General features: G+C 50.1%; 2 protein-coding genes and 1 non-coding gene across 3 annotated transcripts in view; 1 reads left to right on the top strand and 2 right to left on the bottom strand.

Moving 5' to 3' along the window:
- Positions 1-16,649, bottom strand: part of LOC135918366 (protein FAM151A-like) — a 29,586-nt gene extending 12,937 nt beyond the window's left edge. Inside the window, exon 1 of the mRNA XM_065452055.1 lies at positions 15,664-16,649. Within this exon, the coding sequence (XP_065308127.1) occupies positions 15,664-16,125 (462 nt within the window). The 5' untranslated portion in view covers positions 16,126-16,649. The remainder of the gene's footprint in view (positions 1-15,663) is intronic.
- On the bottom strand, positions 699-771 carry TRNAA-AGC (transfer RNA alanine (anticodon AGC)). Its single transcript has one exon. It is a non-coding gene; the product is annotated as a tRNA-Ala (tRNA).
- On the top strand, positions 1,255-2,517 carry LOC135918373 (craniofacial development protein 1-like). The gene has a single exon (XM_065452066.1). The coding sequence runs from the start codon at positions 1,424-1,426 to the stop codon at positions 2,372-2,374; it is 951 nt and encodes a 316-aa protein (XP_065308138.1). The 5' UTR covers positions 1,255-1,423; the 3' UTR covers positions 2,375-2,517.
- Positions 16,650-22,418: the final 5,769 nt, after the last annotated feature.

Below are 22,418 nucleotides of genomic sequence, written 5' to 3'. Positions count from 1 at the left end.
CAGAGGAAAAGCAGGGAGTTGAACAATTCGAGCGCCCGGTTCACGTGGTCAGGTTTGCTACCGTAGTCGGGGGTTAACCGGGAAAGAAGTGAAAGCCGTGAGGTGCACAGCTTTGTGCTCGAAATGGACAATGACGTCATGGAGTTTCGGTAATGGTTGGGCGCTGCCGCAAAGATTAGAGTTGGAAAGTGGCTGTTGAAAATATTTGATGGTTCCATGATATGCCCGTGCTTCAGAAGAACGTGTTCTTGGCTTAGTTGGTGCACGACCGCGCAGTGAAAACACACCTTGTCCCTGCGTGTTTATAAAGCAGCCGTGGTTGACTTTATTAAACCCGTTCTTGTTGACCTTTCTGTTCAGGTATAACTTTCATACAGCCACTGGCGCAGCAGAAAGTCCTACGAGCACGCGCTCGCAGTCTTGCAAGAGCTGAAGAAAGGCTTGTAGCTTGGCTTGTTGGTGCATATTAACTTTTGGGTGAAATTGTGCGAGGACGGGACAAGAAAGGAAACAAACACGAGCGCAGTGTTTGTTTTCTTTGTTTCCTTTCTTGTCCGTCCTCGCGCAGTTCGCCCAAAAGTTAACTTGCAAAAGCCTTCATTGAGCTGTCAGCTTTGACGGTGATGCCACAAAAAAAAAAAAAATGTTTTGACGTTGCTCACATTAAAAAAAAAAGCGTTTAAAAAAAAGAAAAAAAATGGAGGTGCGGGGTATCGATCCCCGTACCTCTCGCATGCTAAGCGAGCGCTCTACCATCTGAGCTACACCCCCGACGGGCACGGTGGTGTAAATAGTAGAGGGTCAGCCGCGTGGTCGTCTTTTTTTTTTTCCACAGTGCGTTGTGGGGAGATGTTTTGTCGCGGTTTTAGTTTCAGGCTTTCTGTGGTCAAATGAATATTCCAACCTAATATTAAGGACATCAAAGGCTATCCTAGGCCTAGTGTTTTTTCTCAGATAGGCCGAAAAAAGCGATCGATGACTGAAAAACCTGTGTCCGCGGCGCCAATATAGTAATGCCTGCACTGCCTTGCATGCAACATAGGCCAATAAAATATTGTATGAAGGCTTCAAGTTCCATCAGTTATCGTTTCTTCTTGTTTTTATGTTTTTGATGAGCCCTAATCCATAATTTGTTGTACTTCTTTTATGCATTTTCTCCGTTTACGCAACTGCGGCCTGGTTGTTGTCGCTGTTGTCGCCCCCAGTTGCTATCCCGGCGAACTTGTTTCTCGCATTGCTAAATTTTCAGCACAAACATACCGAGTTACTGCCGTCAACAAAACGTTAATTATTCAATCTTAGTTAATTGGGCTGCTGACAGCGATAATTATCATCGCACTTTGTATTCTAGTACACTGTAGCATTGCTCGTGCAATCGCCGTCGTCTATTTCTTCTTTTAGGCGCAGGTCTAGGCAATCCCCAATGTCAAAAGCAGTTGAAACGTTGCCCGAACGTGCATCTAAAAGAGAAGGACGTGACGCCTTCGGTAACGGTAGCTGCCATTCCTTTTGTTTTTATCTCGACGTCGCGAACAACATGTCGACATTGGACCTCATCGGAAACGCCGATAGCTCGGAAAGCGACGATGACGACTACGTTCCGTCGACTGAAGAGAGCGACGCATCCGACTGTGACACGGAGACTGGGAGTGACGTTGAAGAGCGACTTGGCGCGACGACTGGCCGGACGCTGCGGAAGGGCATCGCAACGCCGCGTCTGAAAGGCAAAGGAGGCATCCGCTGCGACGGAAAAGAAGAACCAGCACAGGAAAGTATTCATAACGCGGCGAGCGCTGAAGACGACGCGAAGGAACAGGACGAGAGCCATCTCGCTGCCAAAAAGGACGAAGCGAAAGCCGACCTTCTCTGGTCCGACTTCTTGCGAGACGGCGACAGCGTACCCAAGAAACGGGCGGCCGTTGCCGATCCGGGCGAAGCGTCTACTTCCGCCTCTACGTCACAAGTGTCTGCTGTCCCCGAGAAAAAGGTTAAGATTACTCAGCTGCTGGATATTGCGGGGGAAGTTGTCGAGGTCGACAAGGAGGTGGCAGCAGGCCCGAAAGAAACGCGCTCGCTCGAAAAACAGGAAGAAGATGCCAAGTCAACCGTACTTGTCAGCAAGAAGCCGGGCGGAGTCGCAAGTGTCTTAGGTCGACTAATGAACAAGAAGCAAAAGATCAGCACGCTGGAGAAATCGAAGCTCGACTGGGATAGCTTCAAGCAGAGCGAGGGCATTGCGGAAGACCTGCGGAACCACAACAGAGGCAAGGACGGCTACCTGGAAAAACAAGCGTTTCTGCAGCGCACCGAGGAGCGGCAGTTCGAAGTAGAAAAAGGACTGCGGGCAAAGAACAGATCGACGCACCGCACCTAAGCGGCCGTTGCAGCGGCTCTTTCACTTTCCTGTCAGTGAATTCCACTCACATTGTAAAGAATTTAGAAAGAAGCTTGAGCTGCGTTCGGAGCCACATTTCGCACTTTGTGCAATACGTCGTGAATAAAAAAGAGGCACCTTTTCAGGATGGTCAGAAGCGCGTTCACATTTCGGTAGCTGTGTTTGAAACCGTGTCAAACGCTTGTGTCTAAATTTTACGATGGCCTTGTTTGCAGAGTTATTGCCATCGCATTCCTTACTGTATGGAGGTGTCGTCGCACTTATAGAAAATAACAAGAGCATTTCGTGGGAAGACACACGGATCACTCTCACAATTGATAAGTATCTTAGAAATGAATGTTCCTCAACGCGCCGGGAGCGTCTCGACTTTCCAACTATATTTGGGCCGAACTTCGAGCACCTAATTTCTATTTGAGCCCTGATTAAAGCTCTTATAGCATATCAGAGCGTAGGCGATGGCTTTGCACTGCTGAACTCGAGCTGGTGGGTTTGATCCTGGCTGCGGCGGTCGAATTTACATGGGGGCGAAATGCGGAAAAAAACACTCGTTCAGGTGTATGGTCAGAACTATTCTGGAGTCCCCATTAGCCTGCTTCATAATGATATGTCGTTGTTTGGACACGTAAAACCGAACAATTAATTTTTTTTTATCTCGTCAAGGCCATGAAATTGAGCCCTCTGAAAGATTACCACCCGATACGCCAATTTGGATCACTTTTTGTCCAACAAAGTATATGAAAGGCGTACATTAATTTCCCTTGACCAGTAATTTCGTGTTCCAAGCATGGTCCGTAGCATAGTTCTCTATGCTCAAAATCTTGACCTGCCTGGAAAGTCTGTAAACATTGAATGGTTAAGAACATAATCCTAAATTGTCTGATCAGTAAGCGAACCCTGCACATCACTCGCAAGATTTTAGGCAAATCCACTTTGGAGCTGCGTTCCATCTTATGTCGTGCATAAATGATGAGAAATAATTGAAAAAAGAAATTTGGGAAAACTTTAGGGCAGCCGTAATTTTTCCCGTAAGCATATAGCGGTAACATCTTTCAAGGTCGCCTATGCGTCCGCGATTTGTTGACGATTTGCTGTAAATCTGAAGGAAGATCATTGTAGCCGCTTCCATTCATTCAGAGAAGGAATAGGTGAACATGACGGAGGAAAAAGTACTATGATCAGTTAACAGCCATGTTAAATCCTGAGAATTTACGAGCTATAGTCAGTCGTTTCAGTGGCAGGGAAAAAGGCTACGGTGATGATAAGGGTAGGAACACGTGGTAAATGAACAACAAAGAAAGTGGCATTTGCATGCATAACTGCCGCCTTCTTCTATGGCCGACTTGTTCGTGAGCCCTCATGTTATCGTCCCCAGCATAGTGAATGATGCGCTCTAAAGTCAAGCCCAACGCTAATATTGGTAAAGGGCTCTCCAAAATATGTTGCCCTTGTTTTGCGACAATCCAACGGTACCTTTGGCTGCATTTTCCCATCTTGGTATAAATCACATTCTCCACGTCAAGACGAGTTGTGGTAGTCCCTTCTATTTTTGGTACAGTGAAGGAACTTCAAAACACTAGACAGGGAGGAGAGGGGAGGGGAGGAGGGGCTTCGCGCATACACTTAAGACTCATTGTCCGCCTCTGCCCTGCTCAACGACGGTGTCGGCGCAGCCACGCCTGTGGACTACACACGGATTGCGACTCTGCCTCCGACAAGCTGCGATACTTTGGTGCAACATGTTTAGGCTACCTGCTCTTCTCCAGTCTATCCCAATTGATGTGCCTCCGACAGCGTCAGCGCCTCTGCCCCTTCTTCCCGCGTCACTGATCTGTGTCCCGGCTGTCAATATGCGACAAACCGCGCGTCTCCATTCGTCGCCACCGCCACGCGTGGGGCCAACGGAACGCTGACAAGTTCGAAATCACATCCGCCGCGGCGCCCGCAACTCGGGGCGTGTACCACGCGGGCTCCTTCACGCCCACATGCACAAGTCATTGCCACAGCACCACGGCCCTTGCCCCTCGGCCGTTATTCAACGGAGCCGGGGCATTGAACCTAGAGACAGACTTCCTCGCGGCATGCACAACCCGACGGCGGCTGCGGAGAGAAGTGGGGGGCGCCACGACGCTTTTCCGCGAAAAGGAACACAAGGCTCTCTCCCACAGACGGAATGTAAACAAAGCCCGCGCCCTACTGGCTCTGAGAAGATGAACGCGCGCGGCGCCTCTTCCGGCAAGAACGGGACCGCGGCCAGAAGGGCGCGTAGCAAAACGGACGATGCGTGTAGCGCATTTGGGCTGTTCGTCTACAAACAGCTCCGCAGTCTACAATTGTGTGCAGCACTACGGAGTCTAAAGCCAAGTATGACGGGAATCCCCGGCCGCACGTGTCATTCACACCATCCCACCCCTCCCCTTCTCTCCCCAACGGAATCCTACGGGGCGCCCCGTGGAACGCTTTGGGAGCGTATAGCGTATACATTCCAATAAACGCCTCAGCAACAGTAACAACTATAGGCGATCGGCTGAGATGGATCATGTTAATGCAGGGCTGGCGAAGTAAAAAAAACTTTTTCAGAGAAGCTTCATCCAAACGCTTATCAGGGGTTCGTTGCCTAATGGGGCCTCCAACAAGTGCCGCCATGGTTAGGCGGTACTCTGGGGTATACTGTGAGATAGGAAAGAACAGAGGCCTCTGCAGGGAAACTGGCAGAGCACAGTACAGTGAGACTGGCATGAGCGCACGACGGAGGATAGGCCATACCATTTGGATGGAAGGAGGAATACCGGGCCAACGAGTATATGTAATAAAGGAGAATGCAGAGACTTTGGGTTCTGCCTCCATCTTCAATTGTGCACAATGCCAACCGCTTCTTCTTTAATTCTTCAGCTATCTTTTTTTCATTTAGCCTACAAGCAGAAAACAAAACCCACACCTTTCTTTTAATAAACGAGAAAATACCGCAAGGAATGCCCGCCAAGGCATAGAGTACAAATGGGATATGTGTTGCCTGAGTATTAGCTTGGCAAAGGAGCGAGTTATCCTACAGCCTAACCTCGCCGATTGAATTATGCGACATAGCTGCTCAACAGCTGGTCATCTGAAATACGATGGTTTGTATATATAGTGACACAGACCCATGCTGCAACGCCGAAAAACGTACCTGATCTCATCTGTGATTACTTTTTTCTCCATTGAAGGAAACGTTACTGGATGAAGATTCGAACATGTAGGAGACACGCTACTAAAGGTTCAACGTAATTTTCTGTTTCCGCATTTGGAAAAGCAGATGCACCATATCCCACAGCGCTGCAGGGATTTTAAGAGGCGGGGCTATGTCTCTCGCTTCCTGTGTGGGCTTTTGACTGCCCTTCTTTTTTTTTTTCACTCTTCAGATTTGCATTTCCTGCTGCCAGTGAACACCTACGCTGGCTTCACGTCTCCCGAGTCTTAGAATTATCGCCTCATTTACGCGCGACTTCTCGATCCTCCGGGCGGAACTGTACATGCTCCCCCGCACATCTGGAGAGACCCCGTGACCTTTGTAGCGAAACGAAAGCGCAACTTAGCGGGAACTTCGGGGGCGACTGTGCCCTTACGGATGATGCAATTGCCTGTACGAAATTTTAAGAATATTCGTGGCGGAAATAATTCTTGTCTAGGGCTCTGTGACGGCAGCGGTACAGCTACGAACATATGGGCGCGCCTCCAAGGAAAAGAAAGAACATGAAAAGTCGGCACCGTGGCAGCGCCCAAAATGCCCTGCTGTGAGTAAGGGGAACCAAGAGGCTCGATTTCTTGTTGGTTGCAAAACAAACGCATGAAGCCAGCTGCAATGAAGCCGAGGAAAACGTGGGAGGGAATGAACTTTCTTTAAAATTTAAATGTAGACATGATAAGGAAAACGGAAATGAAAGTGGACGAAAATACAACTAGCCGCCGGCGGGAACCGAACCCACATCCTCCGCCTTATGCGTGCAGAGATCTAGCAGTTGAGTTGCTACAGTGATGCCGTCTCTTGTGAAGACTTTTAAGGATTCGGTAACGCATATGAAAGCTCTGATTTTCTACGATTACATTCACTGACTCCTACAGCACAGTCGTACACCGTCTGCCACAAGGGCTCTAAGGATGCATCCATATGCCTCACGCGATAAGGACCAAGTTCGTGATGATGACTAACAAAGACATTACAACGCCAGTTACGACGAACCACAGAGAAAGAAGTATAGCAAAGGCCGCAAGCGCTACTTCAGACACAGATTACTCGATAGCGCGCTGCCTGACTACATCAAGGCTCGCAGACTGATACTCGTACCGGAACCACCTGATAGGCCTGAGCGATCCCTCATTGCCATGCATCAATAATTCCGTTCATCGAGAGTCATTACTACAGCTGTGGATGCTACGCAATTCTGGGGTTCTACACTTGCGTTCTACACCTTGAGCCCTTCCGGCGTGCCTCGTGCGACACTGCGTCCTTGAGACGTTTGCCGCTTGTCCGCTTCGAAGTTCGTCAGCTTATAGACCGTGTATAGGCGTGCACCGAAGAGTCAAAGGAAGCCGCATCACGTACGCATTTGCACCTTCACTTCTTTCACTGCCACTGTCCTTACCGCTGCACAGAATTGATTGAGAGTCCGCAGAGCGGGTCGCCTTTGATGTACCGAAATAAAAAGGGGTGGGGAGAGGTAAGTGGCTTCACTCTACAATGCCTACTTTATGCAGGGCGCAAGCAGGCGGCGTCCGGCGATAACCACGCATCTGTGGAACTCCTAAAGGCCCCTTGCCTGATGCACTATTTCCGGCACAATGTGTAGCCGTCGAGCACTTTATAACAGTTCGCATAGTTGCTTGTATCCTTGCGAGTGAGCACGAATTGACGGCCGAAGAACAATTTGTCTGCCTGCTGCGGCTGGACTTGGGCCAAGCCTCAAGCGCAGAGATACAGCACTCAGTGGCGTGCCCCGTTTGATGCAATAGCGCTGCTCGAACCATGAAAGATCACGGCTCTTGATCTGGCTGGTTTCCAACGCGCGCCACGCACATTGTGTAATAGGACGCATTAACTTTGCCTTTCTTTCGTTTTTTCTTTTTCTTCCTAAGGAATTCTAGTGTGTTGTTCGCGCTTGACAAACACCTCCCAGCGTTCAAGCAATCAGGAGTAGCTGTCAAAAAAAGAAAAATGATTCAGGAGCGTAATAAGCATCACAGCGTTGCGACAGAACGCCCACCAGAAATTTCGAATTCCATCCTGGCGTCGCAATGAAAAATGTACTAAGGGAGGGGACAGAATTATACCTTTGTTTTCCAGTTTGTTGGGAACATGCCTATCGAATGTTTAGCCCTCCAAGTGTCAGCAAGGCACTATCGTTGCCCGTTAGTGTTGTGGTTGTTGCTTGTGCATGTTGTGTACGTGTGTATACTATGTATGTACCATTTCATGTTCATCCTTGCCATCTGGAGTAGCCTACTAAGCGGATGACCAAGCAAACGTCCCCAGAACCCGTTAGATCGAGAATATGCCTTTGTCGCACCACTGCACATCGTGTCGAAGTCATTGGCATGCCTGTCTAAACTATCATATCCCTCATTATGACGGTTCTATCGTGTCGAAGTTATTGGCGTGTCTGTATATAAAATATCATACATCTCTCAGTATCACGGTTCTAAAAAAGAACCAATTTACAGGTCAACGAACCAGCATCCCAGCATTAGTATCGTCAACACCTGCGTCTTTGTCACATCAATATCCACCACCTTAAAGCTAGATCGTCGATCGTCAAAACTTCCTTATACGGCAGCTGATTAGCTCTTTTAGTTCTCCGAGTGTCATCATGTAGGAAACTGTACACGAGTTCCAATCTTTTACGACCGCGCTCTTTTTTCCCGCCGCTGCAAACGGGATTCGGCTTGCCAGCGCGGTATCTTCGAATCAGAACACATGGACGGTGGCGCGAACGAGCAGCAAATCCGTGTCAGAGCCCCAACTGAAGGGAGCGCGATTGTAGAGCACGTGTTAATGCGCTACACAGTCGCTCGCGCCAGACCTCCCCCTAGCAGCCATCTAACGCTGGCAGGCGTGTCGCTGCGAGACAGCGGCGAAGCTAGCGTATCGGCTTTCCCGCCTTCCGGCACGGACGGGCTGCTTTTCAAACGTCCGCGCCCGCCGACACTGACGACACAGAGCCACCGGCCGCCGTAGTCGCAACAGTCGGCGTGCGCTTCGAGCTTCGCGTTTGCAAACACGCCGTTCGCTTGAGACGGCGCGGCGCTTGTTATTGTGAGTCACGAGAGTGGCGGCATCGCAGGACGCTTCTCTCGAAGAAGAGAGTGGGCGCTCAGAGCGCGCGTAGCCATAGCCGCGGCAGGAAAGAAGATGATCACGGTCGGCATCGTGGCCTCGCCCAACACACATGCACAGTGGTCTTTCGCGCACGCCCGCCCCCTTCCTGCAGCCTCACAGCGGACAAGGGGCAAACGCAACAGCCAAGCAGGCGCGAGTAATTAGTGTAGAAGAGTCCCTGTGGCGAGGGTACAGCGCACAGGGAGTAAAGGGGAGAGGTTATGCAGTCGAAACTAAGGAGGTTGTGCAGAGAGCGGTAGAGTGAAGGAGAGGCGAAGAAGAACTGCGTGGCTAATTGCCCGACACGGCTGCCCCTTTGATGGCAATTGGAGAGGCAAGAAGCTAGGCCCATTGCGGCGCTGACTCGCCCACTTATGCCGTATACGGCGGCGATGACGACAAGGCGCGCGGGGGACGCAGCGCGCGCGGCGAAGTTTTGAAACATCGCGCGCGAGCAGGCGCTCTCTCTCTTGGGGGCCACATGCGCCGAAAAAGGGGGCGGCAGTAAAAAGAGAAACAAGCACGGCGTGGGGGCTGCTCTTCACCGTGGCCTCGATCGGCTACGGCCTGTGCTACGGCTGTGTCGCCAGGGCGCGAGCACGTCTTCAACGAACCTTTAACCCAGTTGCCCTGGCGACAGCGCGGCCATTCCGTGCTGCCTCGGGCCGCATGTAGTCTTAAATACCTGCCAATTGCCCGTGCCCTTCGCGACTCCTGTTTAGTGGATGGGTCGCGGCTGAGGTGCGAGAAGTAGAGCGGACTCATATACGCGTGGCTTGGTTCAGCCGAATACTCCTCGGAACGGTCGTCGCCTTTACGAGGCACGCGGGAATGTATGAAAGCCGGTTCTTTAGCGTCTCTCGCTTCGATCACGCTGGCCTCCAGAAGCAGTCTAACTATCTCGGTTCGGAACCGTGGCGTATGTTGCAACTAAGCTTATGGCAACACTTTTTACTTGAGCATCAGGAATCAAACTGTTCAAACGGCGAAGTTTCCTGTGCCTCGAAATGTTCGCGGGCGACGCGCCCTATACTGAAGTGGTGAACTGTGAATCGTGTCGAGCACTATTGCGGAGCCAATAAATGTTTCCAGGTGAATTGGTTTCAGAGGTTATTGAGATATTCTGAATGTCACAGCTGGTATACAGCTGGTATACAGCTGGAATTTTCGAATGGTCGCCATGATAAGTGCGATGAAAAGAAACTGTGGCACCTTTTGTGCGGACACATCGGCTCAACGAGCGCGGTAGGAGACTGTCGACAATTCTGTTTTGTGTTTCCATCAATTTTGTCAAGACGACGCAGTAGGCACTCGTTCGGAGCTATAGTGTAAGAAAAAAAAATAAAGAGAAGCAAGATAAATAATATAACAAAATAAAGCTACTCGTGTTTCTTCAGGCACGAATGTGAGATTTTAGGAAATAGGAATAGAGATGTTATGTTTTATTCCGAGCTTTAGGAACGACGGTTCCGGCTGAAAATAACTGAAATTTGAAAGAAGAAAGCGTTTCTCCCAAGTAAGATTGCAATGAGTGTTGAACTGCTTGGCACAATGTTTCCGCCTAAACTGAAGTTCTCGTCGCGGGGGTACGATTCAACGCATCGGTTGCCATTACGATGATATAGTATGGTATTTTATGGCGTAGTGTGCAGACGTGTCCAAATGGAAACATCGGGCAAACGCGAATGGGAAGGCTGGCGCCCACTTGGCTTTACGGACACTGACCTACGACTATTCGGGGGCTTCGCAGTTGAATACGTCGCCCTGGTCTGGGGGCTTCGAACCTGTCACCACTTTTCAGCATACGTTCGCACTATGCCAAGATAGTTTAGCAGGATTTGAGTGGTATGGCTACGTAATAGCGAATTAATCGACAGACCGAAGCGGAAAGTGGAAATGGAAAGACAGTGGAAATCCTGGAAGTAGAAATGGATGCCAGCGTTCCCTTAAACGTGTAGCTTGATGATTTCTGCCAAACCCATTTGGTTAAGCGGTTGAAGACGATGAGTGTTGGGTCGTCGGTATACGCGAGTCCACACAGGGCGCACCGTCCCTTGATGCCGAGAATGTGTCCTTCTAATCCTGCCAAGATTACTGCGCTATAGCCGAGGCCCTGTTCCTCGCTATCCTTGGCATGAGCGTCATTCATTGCTGAGCTTTTGCCAAGGAAACTTGCACTTTTACACCCAGTCTTGAAAACGCTTGCCGTCACGGTCGTTTTAGTAAGGCTACACTTATATAGCCTGACCGATGTTGTCACTGCGAGCTGATGATATCGGCACGCCGGCCGCTTACAAAGAAGAAAACTCAAAAGGTGGCGGGCACAAAGGCTAAATCGTAGGCTCAGAAAAAGAATCGCAGAACTTAACAAACAAATCGAACAATACTGTAACACCCTCTGCCAGCAACAGTGGGACGAGTTTTGTGAGTCAATCGATGGGCAAATCAGGAACGGCAAGGCGTGGAAATTGATCAAGCATCTGCTGGATGAAAAAGGCACTAAAGCCAACCAAAGACACAGCCTTGCCCGAGCCATACACGTAGCCCTTAGGGATCAGCCCATCGAAACAGTTACCAAACAACTAATTGACAAATACCTACCAGTTAGAAATGAGCAGGACCAGCCACTTCCATCAGAATACAGGGGAGCCGCTCAACCGGAACTCGACCAACCCTTCACCATATCCGAAATCCGGAGGGTGTTAAGTGAACTAAATCGAAATTCAGCCCCCGGTCCTGATGGAGTAACAAACAGATCACTTAGAAATCTCGATGAGCCGTCCATTGAATCGCTGACAGACTTCATTAATGAAGCATGGATCTCAGGCGAAGTCCCAGAAGAATGGAAAACTTCACAGGTTATACTAATACCCAAACCGGGTAAACCTCCAAGCTTGGACAACTTAAGGCCAATATCACTTACATCATGCGTGGGGAAGGTCGCTGAACACGCAATCCTTAACAGGCTAAAAGACCACTTAGAAGACAATAATATATACACTCACAACATGCTGGGTTTTAGGTCTGCACTTTCCACGCAGGATGCCATGAAGCAAATTAAACACCACATACTCGACGGATATTCTAGAAATACTAAGGCCATATTGGGATTAGACTTGGAAAAAGCGTTCGACAGAATCAAGCATGAGTACATCCTCAGAACGATAGAAGACATTGGACTCGGGTTGAGGATGTTTAAATACATCAAATCCTTTCTCGAAGCACGCACGGCGAAGATAAAGGTCGGAGACACAAACTCGGAAGTGGTTCAGCTCGGAGATCGAGGAACCCCCCAAGGATCGGTGATCTCTCCCGTCCTTTTCAACCTGTGCATGATTGGTCTGTCCAGAAAGCTGGGCAAGATTAACGGCATTGACCATACCATATATGCTGATGATCTCACTGTATGGTGTGCTGGTGGCAGTGAAGGGCAGATACAGGACGCACTGACTGAAGCGATCAAGACGGTGGAAGAATACCTGAGGCCCACTGGACTCAGGTGCTCCCCCCACAAATCGGAGTTACTACTTTATAGACGTGAAAAAGGGGGCAGGCCTAAGGGCTGGAAACCTCTATCGGAAAGCAATATACACCTACATACAGAAAATGGTGCCAATATACCCAGAGTCAACGTGATCAGGGTACTAGGCTTTTTCATTGATGCAAACGGTGGAAACCATACCGAGGTGAAGAAAATCACCCTTAAAACGGATAACGCGTGCAGGATGATCAGGCGCCTGGCAGGAAGACACAAGGGCATGAAAGAAGATAACCTCATCAGGATAATCAACTCATTCGTACTCTGTCATATATCATACGCCGCTGCCATGTACAATTGGACGCAGTCTCAACTCAAAAAGCTTGACGCAGTGATCAAGAAGGTTGTTAAAAGCGCATTGGGGCTCCCAATTCGAACCAGCACTGCAAAACTGCTCAAATTAGGAATACACAACACGACCATGGAGATCGCGGAGGCTCAAGAAACATCACAAATAGCGAGACTATCTACAACCAGCACGGGAAGATCAATCCTGGACAAGATCATGATCAACCCCATTACGGATTCAGCACAGTACGTTAAAGTTAATCAAGAATTCGCAGACAACATAATTGTCGCACCCCTACCCAGGAATATGCACCCAAAACATAATATCAACAGGAGAGTCGCACGAGCCAGGGCGTTAATCGAGAAAATGGATAAAGGGGGCAGAGGAGCCTGCTTTGTCGATTCGGCTGCCTACAAAGATCTAACTAAGTTCGCGGCGGTGGTAGTAGATCACCAGGGCAATTGCACAAACTGCGCCACGGTCTACACTAACAAACCTGAAGACGCTGAACAAGTTGCCATTGCATTGGCACTAACAGACGATAGATTCATCGAAATATATAGCGACTCGAAAACGGCTATTAGAGCTTTCAATAGGGGAAAGATTGCCCCGCAGGCTGCGAGAATAATTAACAAAAGGCAAACAAATGTTACACGTTACATTTATTGGTTCCCGGCGCACCTTGGTTCACTTGATGGCATTCCCGTCAATCCAAATGAATCGGCCAACAGCGTCGCCCGCGACCTTACAGACCGGGCCGCTTTTACATATGGTTTTGATTCTGCTGGATTGGAGAACTTACATAGAGATACGCTCATTACATACAATGAAATTACAAAACATTACTACATGGGAAGGAGGGAGTTTCCACCCCCTCACTATAGGCTAAACAGAGCACAAGCAGTTACACTTAGACAATTACAGACAGAGTCTTATTATTCACCTGCACAAATAAAGAAATGGTATAACATTGCAGACATGAATATTATATGCAAAGCATGCAAACAGGAGATATGCACGCTTGAACATCTGCTCTGGGAGTGTGGGTCGCTCGGCCCTGGCATTTCCCGGAATCGGTTTTTAGGAATGATCAGATCTCCTGATCATATCCCTCAAGTCCTGGCTGTCCAGTACGCCCGTGATAGGGCTAGGAGGCTTGACCTCCCGGTCCCAACATGGAACTAGCCAGGCAGGTGGCAACACCTTGTACAGGACCAGATTAAAGTTTTTCCTCCTCCTCCTCCCTCCTCCTCCTCCTCCTCCTCCTCCTCCACTCAAAAGCCGAGATAGTCACAACTTGCGTTAGTTGGGTATTAATTTTTTGTTACGTGCAAAAGCTTGCAAGCTAAGCATATATAACAATGCTCAGATCATAAAACATACAGAGGTCCGCCAAAAGTATTGCGTGTTAGCACGGCCGCACAATTAGACTGATGGGTGAGTATCCATGTGCATTGAGCAGAAGTTAGTAAGGTTCCCCTGAAAATTCCTGTGAGGAAGTGAACACTCCGCGCAACATATTTTAGCCTTAACATTCAAACATTATCAAAATAAACAATAATTTGAACCGCATCGTGCATACATAATATCTGCCGAGTAAGCGAGAACTGCTCAATGATGTACTTGAAAACAAGAAAGATATTGGCCTCGAGCTCCACCACTGGAAAAGCTGGCGCCACCGTCGGCGTGACGTGCTAGGAGGGATCACGTGGGCATAGCGGCCACGTCGTCTGCTTCGGGCGCGCCGAAGCGAGCTGAAAACGAGCTTAAATTCCCTCGTACGCTGCGGTTTTCATTTAGTGGCGAAATTTTCACGCTTCGAGTGTCTCCTCTACAACGCTTGAAAGCACTACAATAGGTAGTGGCTGCCTTTGAAGGCGCGCGACATGGTAGGCTACTGCTCGGTGCCGCAGAGCCGGACGCACGTAACGGAGGCCGGTGTCAACCTTATTCGCACGTAACCGCAGGACAAGAAGCTGTGTGAAGCTTGGCTCGCGAAACATAAAACCGGCAAACAGACATCGGCTACAACTCGGGTATGCAGCAAGCACAGACGCAAGGAAGATTTCTGCTACGGCGCCGGGCCTGCGATGTTCTGGAAACGCGCACTGAGACGCTCGCCCGAGTCCGCTGCCCGACTAATGTCATGACGGTTTAGTCTATGAACTTGTCGATACTATAGATACTGGCAAGTTCAGTGGAGTGGAAAGGCAGCGGTAAGAAGCACATTTAAAGAAAGCATGGCATATGGTCATGTTTGTGTTATGAATTAATGCGCTGGATTACAAAAAAAGGAGCAGCGGGAAATTGCACGCTGAGAACGCCGATAAACATACAGTGCGACGCAACTAGAGAAATAGTATTGAAAGGACAAAGAATTTAGAAGAAAAAAAGATTGAATCGTCGCGACGGCACATCACAGTCCCGTAGGCGTCGAAGTCTCTACAATGAAATTATTTTTGAACAGCTCTGATAGCGCCCACGCAACAATGGTTGCTTGTATACTGTCAAATGCTCATATTCTGCGGCCTTAAGCTCATGGCACGGTGCGAAAACGCGCGCGCGCAGAAAGCGAAACAGTGCGCGGACAAGCATGCAGACGCGCAGTCGGTCGCTGCGAATCTGCGCGATCGCTGCATTGAGGCTTCATTCTATTACGCTCCATTTAGTTATACAAACACTATAAGAACATATTTCACATAGTTTGCTCTCAGCGTTTACCTACCTTTCACGCAAGAAGCCGGTTCGGGAGACTCCATCGCGGCGATCGCGCGCAGTGGCGTTCACTGTACGTATTCGGTAAAGAGATAGCGGCTGTAAACGATTGTGTGTTTTCAGTTTGCCCAAGATTATTATTTAGACAGTAAGAAACTTCTCTCGTTTCGAAAGTACTCACAGAAATGTCCGGGAGAGCTCACGCGTGGTGTTTTCAGTGAGCGCTGACAGCAAAACCTATGAGGAGCGCGCCACGTGATCCCTCATACTACGCCAGCGAGGCGCTTCCGATAGAGGGCGACTCCGTAACTCCTCGCCGCCAATATGCATCACTAGCAATGAAGAGGTCCCGCTTTAGGGGTAAAGGGAAGCACGCTGACCTCGGTCAAGGCCACCATGAGCACTCCGAATGCCTGGGGCAGCACCTCGGTACTCCTCATGTTGAGCTTGAGCGTCACCCGCTTGGGCTTCTCGGTGGCCTGGTACAGGAGCTCGTTGAGCGTCACGTCCCACAGGCGGCCCCGCGGCGGCTCGAGCACGGGGATGGTGCCGTCGAGCACCACGTCGGCCTCCAGGAACACCGGCTGGTCGCCGCTCAGCGCCGCAGTCAGCCGCTCACGCGTGTTGGTCGCGCGGGACCACCGCATGAACTTGGACGCCTGCGTCTGGTGAGAGTCCTCGTGCTGGGGATAGGCGGCAGCCGCAGCGTCCGAGGGCGCACAGGCCAACAACGCGAGCAGGGACACAGTGAACAGGAGCGTTGCGAGACGACGGCACATGATCCCGCAAGGACTGGAAACAGCGGCCGTCGCCACTGACACGGCCGCACTAGTTGGCGCCATGTCTTTCTCGGTCCTTCGCGAAGCAGCAGCCTAAGATCGCGATCCTCGTCCGGCGGGCCCCAGGCCTCGTCCGCGCAGACGCCACGAGACCCCTTCTAGTCGGTCGGCTGGTGTGGGCCAAGGACGCAGGATGAAGTGCCAGGCGCACTTGCTAGACCAGCTGTCTGTCTCTATACGTTCGTCGTCCCGATTCGAGAGAAAGCGTCGGCTCCCCCCCTCTTGACGCGTCGTCTTCGTCGGTGGCAAGCGCAGCGAAAGGGGACGGGCGGTTATTTTAAATCCCCGCGCCGCTGCCGCTCAGCTGGTTGCCGCGCGTAAACATTGCCGTGAGAGGCAGGACCCCCATCTACGCTCTGCTGTTCGGGTGGCGTCCCGCCAGAACCGTGGGCGGCTCAGCGGAGAGGGGAGGCGAGGAGGAGGAGGGTGACTTTTGCGCGGTCGTCGTTGTTGCGTCGACGTTGCGTCGTCGTCGGCTTCGAAGGCTTGTTCTACTGCCGCGCGTCGGACTCTTCTTTCTGAGCAACGTCGCACGCGCGCGCGTTTGCAAGAGGAGTGCGCCGAGAGAGAGAGAGAGAGAGAGAGAGATTGAGAGAGAGGAAGAGTGGTCGTTGTACGTACGTACTATACGCTCGGAGCTTCCCATCGAGAGCTCGCTCGCCTGGCCGACGTGGCTGCCGTTCTCCTTCTCATTTACCTCCTCAATTGCGCCGAAGGCTAGCGCAGGCCGCGCAACAGTTTCTCAGAGGAGGATGGGGCAATCTTAGCAATTCGCGGCCGCTCGATCTGCATGTTCCTCAACCCTCCTCCCCTTCCTCCTGCTCCTTCCTGTGGCGCGTGTTTACGCCTCGCCACCGAGCCCTCTCCGCAGGCCGGCCGGACCACGCGCGCGTGTCGAGGAGTTGAGGATGTGCCTTTTAATGGTCGCCTGGGCTCTTCATGCATATGCGCGCCTTCTAGACGCAGGGTATGTGCGTGCGTGCTCGCGCTTCGTGCTCACACCCCTTCGGGCGCGTGGTGACGTCATTGCGCAACGGTGTAATCTAATAGGCGAGGGTGCAAGGCCCTATTAGATTGCGCAATGGGCTCTTTCACGGGAGATAAATTGGTGGCGGCGGTCCTGCGAGAAGTGCGCCTCTGGTTTGCCTTGTTGATGCCCTGCAGAACGCGTGCGATGGCACGTTGAGTGGTGGTAGGGCCGCAGTGTCAACAATATGGCTTTCGTCGGTCCCATTACGGGGCCGTGCCTTTAGCTTGTAATGAATGCTGTTTCGCCGCGCTGCAGCTTGTGCACGCGTTCTGCGAATCTGCGAAGGTGCCTTGTGACGGGAAACGTTAGTTGTTAGCTCGGTTCCCCCCTCCCTCATCTCGCTTTCCGTTCCCTTGCTGATTCCTTCCAGCTTTGAACCAGGAGAGTAGTGGGCATCTTCCGAACACAGTGGCCTCTCTCTGCAACCGTTGTTGGTGACATTCACTTTAATTAACATAGCAGCCGTTTCAGTGAAAGCGTGATGACACTCAGTAGCTGTAATTCTCTAGTTATAGCAACGTACCACGCGCTGTGCACGCGACCAAGATGTGCGAGTGCAATAGTCATTCGGTGTATACAGGTAGAGCCAGCCTGTAGAGGCACGTAAAGTGACTACAGTTACCGATCAGGGGTGACGTTGAAAGGAAGACTGTGATTGAGCAACGCTTCTGTAAGCATTTGGACTATCTACCACATGATTGGGATTGCTAAGTCATGCTGAAGGGTGCGTGACGCGGAAGCTGCTTAACGCAGTCTGTGATTGGTGGTTGAGGAGCTTCTACGTGTGTTTGTTATTCAACATAGAGCATGGAGCGTCCACTGGGACAACACCACCTAGCTAGTTTAAGTGTTGTTGACTAAGGGCCTAATACGGGGGAAAGGAAGGAAGATTATTTGTTGTATCGCTTTGCTACCCCTTTCATCTCCAGCTGCGAAGTATGCACTTCCGGTGCCAACGCCACGATAACTGCGTTGATAAGGCAACGGCCATGATAAGAAAAATCAAGCTCGCGTCGTACCAGGTCTTGAACATGATCAGACGAGTGGCCAACAGGCGGAGGGGTCTGAAGGAATCGGACACCTTGCGCCTCGTTCAGCCATTTGTTATCTCACGAATCGTCTACGCAGCGCCGTACATGCAACTCCTCAAGAAGGACGTCATACAACTTGACACAATAATCAGAAAAGCCACGGAGCAGGCCCTAGGTATTCCCACAAATTCATCCACAACAAAATTACTTCAAATGGCAGTCCACAACACAGTAACCGAGCTCGTAGAAGACCACCTATCCAATCAAAGGGTCCGCCTTAGCCAGACGAAGGTGGGCAGAAGCGTCCTCCGCAATATCTGATGGCAAGAATCCCACTACACCCGCCACGGCCAATTATCCGAAAAGTGGACTGGGAAGCTGGAATGCAAACCACTACCGCGCAACATGAACCCCACAAGGCACGCCGCACGACGCGACGCCCGGGCAAGAGCGATCTCCAGGACCCTGGAAGAAGACGACACTGTCCTATATACAGACGCCTCTCTGCCCAAATGCTCCAGGAGGCCAACGGTCGCAGTCACCGGGCTGTACAAGCTGGTCACCTGCGCATTAATCAATACTCCGTCTTCGGAGGAAGCAGGAGAAGCGGCGATGGCCCTCACACTCCTGCAACCTAAGGTCACCAAGATCGTCACGGACTCACAAGCTGCGTACAAGAACTACAGATCTGGCTGGGTGTCCCTTGCGGCGCTAAAAATCCTCGGAAAAGCTACGCCTCCTAAACAAACAATCGAACTGGTCTGGATCCCAGCCCACTTCTCAGTTGAGGGCAATGAATATTTATTTATTTTATTTCTTTATTTATTAGATACTGCCAACTGCCTCTTGGCAGTTCAGGCAGGAGTGAGTGAGTACAAAGTCGGCACTGCAAGTCAAAATAACAAATATATGAGTTACAAGGAACCATGAAAAAAAAATGCTTAAAGATACAGACTATTGCGTCGGGAAAGGCAGCATGTACAAAATTACAAAAATAGGAAAATAGTGATTCTAAAACGAACACGCTTCATTGCAAAGATTGCACGGCAGACACAAATGATTCAACAAGCGACTTCTTGCGGTAGAGCATTCCACTCTGCTATATTTCGAGGGAAAAACTAGAAGCGATAAGCAGTAGTTTTAGTCTGTGGCATCACAATCGTTTTGATGTGCTTGCGTCTGGTTTCTCTTGTTTCATTAAAATTGATGTAGATGTCGGGATCCATTTCTGTTTGTTTATTAACGATATTAAACAAAGTTTGTAGGTGATGCAGTCTACGTCGAAATTCTAGCGATTGGAGGCTAGACCGTGTTCTGAGATCAGTGATCGAGACTCGTCTACTATAAATATTATAAATAAATATAAGGGCTTTCTTATGCACGCTTTCAACGTTGTTGACACCGGTCTTTGTGTGGGGATCCCACACAGCATCGGCATATTCAAGCAGTGGTCTAATGAGTGTCGTGTAGGCAGCGAGTTTAGTCCTACTAGTGCAATGTTTGAGCCGGTGCTTAATTAGCCATAGCTTCCTTAGCGACGCCGAATATGCTCATCAACAGGACCGAGTGCTACCGAGGAGGAGGCCAGGGGATGGCAACTCATCCCCAGATACATAGATATAGTCAAGTATTACAGGGACGGTAAAAAGACATTCCCGCCTTCCCACCGCTCCTTAACCACAGCCGAACAAACGATATTCAGGCAAATCCAAGCAAGATCCGTTCGCTACCCCTGCCTCCAGAGCAGCATATATATACCGAGAAAGATACGAAAACACATGTCCTCACTGCAATGCACTATGTAGGCACCCTCGGGCGCGTCATAGGAGAGCGCAATTTCTCCAAAGACCACCCCTCACCTACACCCACAACTAACCCCCCTACTATCCCCACCCTTTACGAGGGATGGGAGATAATGATATCCAGCCCCGCCCTGGAAGACCAGCTCCGACTGATCCACAGGGGCCAGGTGGCCCTGGAAGCATATGGAACCCGGGAAGAGGAAGCCACCCCATCAGGCGCTTGACGCGCTCCATTTCATTATGGATCAATAAAGTTGTTTCTGTCTCTCTCCGGTGTCATGAGTGCCATGGCTGTCGATATCATTCAAGCGGTGCGCTGTCCGTTATACGGCGGCCATGATCGAATGGATGCACCTTGTATACTATGCTATTGTTAACTGACCTGCAGCCGCAGCCTTTCGAACTTTCAATACTGCGTGGTAGATTGAATGAAATGTCCCTTTGGAATGGATGGTGCTCTATCCTGAGCTGAACTACTTACACAAGTACCTGCCATGGTAGTTATTTTGACGAGAACGCATGTAAAGAAAAGCTACGCACACGCGCATTCAGTGGGAAAACCCACCCGCGCTCGAATGTGGGAGAGGCAATCGCTGCCTTTTGATGAATACGGTGCGGTAGTTTCCTCTCTGAATGCGCAACCCATTTGGCGCGCATTCAAATATTTCCGCAGTTACATCGCACCAGGCTCGGCATGCATCGGCTTGTCGATTCCATTTCGGGCGCTTGTGTACATTTATTTTTTCCGCCCCGAATCACGCTTGGAATCTCCGTAGGTATGGCTTCCGCTTGTACGCGATGCCGGAAAGCTGCACGGGAAGCCTCAAGTCTCCCGCGTTGCGGCCTATCCCGTGCACCTTCTCGCTGCGCATCTGCTGCGCCTGCCGTTCGCGTTTCGCGCTGCCCTCGGGAGTCGCGGTTGCCACGGGCGTCGTCGGCCCGAGGGAGTTTTATTTCGAGAACAAGGACGACGCTGGGCGGGTGTCGAAACGGGGTCTTAATTCGTGACCGCGCGCCTCTCCCACCTCAATTTCGTCCTCGTGATTCTCGTAATATCACGCAACGGCGCGCCGCGCCTGTCACCCGCGCAGCACTGCCGCCGAGTATATCTCTCAGGGTGACGGAGTGGTTGGTTCGTCAGGTGTCTCGTATGCCTGTACAAGGCGTGCGTGATGGGGGGTCTCGACACTATTACGTATACTACGTCGATGCTGTAGGGACCTCTGTGGCGGCAGCGGCGGTCGGTTCACTTTCGCGGCGCACAATTATACCAACATAAGCTGTGCGTGCTTGTATTCATATCGTATTTGCGTGCCTGCGTATGTATGTATGTATGTATGTATGTATGTATGTATGTATGTATGTATGTATGTATGTATGTATGTATGTATGTATGTATGTATGTATGTATGTATGTGTGTGTGTATGTATGTATGTATGTATGTATGTATGTATGTATGTATGTATGTATGTATGTATGTATGTATGTATGTATGTATGTATGTATGTATGTATGTATGTATGTATGTATGTATGTGTGTGTGTGTGTATGTATGTATGTATGTATGTATGTATGTATGTATGTATGTATGTATGTATGTATGTATGTATGTATGTATGTATGTATGTATGTATGTATGTATGTATGTATGTATGTATGTATGTATGTATGTATGTATGTATGTATGCATGTATGTGCACACGTGCGCGCAAGCGCGTACAGTAAAGCAAACGAAAGAAAAAGAATAAACAGGAGCTTCCAAGTGTTTCCAAATGCTTCAAATAAAACAAAGTGTTTCAGCTAACCTGTGCCAAGCCTTAAAAAAAATCCATGCGTGCGCTACGAGAACAAAACCGCTGTCCTCTTCAGTAACTCAAAGTATTTCTTACGTCAAGCTTGGATCATTAATTAACAATCATTAATTAACCAACCTTTAACGAATTCCTTTAAGTGCAAAATCTTCAATGGAGAGCTCTTAGAGCCCCATTCAAACATGCCCAATATCTCCCCCCCCCCCCCCTGTCACAGAGATAGCTGCGCTGCTTTGAATTTTTTTCCCGACCGCAGACAATACTCGCTAGTGTTGGTGTAACTTGCCGTTTCGCCCGAAGCATTGAAAGCGATAGCAGGGTCCTTCGGTAGTTTTCCTTTACCGTTGCACTCAGGCTCCTCGGGCGGTGTTGTGCTGCGCAACAGAATAAACAGCGCCCTATACACAGCAGGTACAGCGCGTGTCAATATATGCATGGCGCGATGATCAACGCCAGCGCCGCAACCGGCGTCGCACCTCAACAGTGCGCCAGATGAGACCGACGGGAAACCGCCCGCGTTCGCCGGCGCCCATTGGAACGATCGGACGTTCGCTATCCTTTCCACTCAAACCAGTGTATCCGCTACGGGATGGTACGGGCACGCAGAGATGATTGAGCGGC

Source organism: Dermacentor albipictus, chromosome 2 (assembly GCF_038994185.2).
Source record: "Dermacentor albipictus isolate Rhodes 1998 colony chromosome 2, USDA_Dalb.pri_finalv2, whole genome shotgun sequence".
Lineage (NCBI taxonomy): Eukaryota > Metazoa > Arthropoda > Arachnida > Ixodida > Ixodidae > Dermacentor > Dermacentor albipictus.
Note: the sequence above shows the minus strand (reverse complement) of the source record. Positions and strands in the feature narration are given on the sequence as shown.

Coding starts and splice junctions, on each gene's coding strand:
- LOC135918373 (XM_065452066.1), top strand. CDS start 1,424: ATGTCAAAAGCAGTTGAAACGTTGCCCGAACGTGCATCTAAAAGAGAA.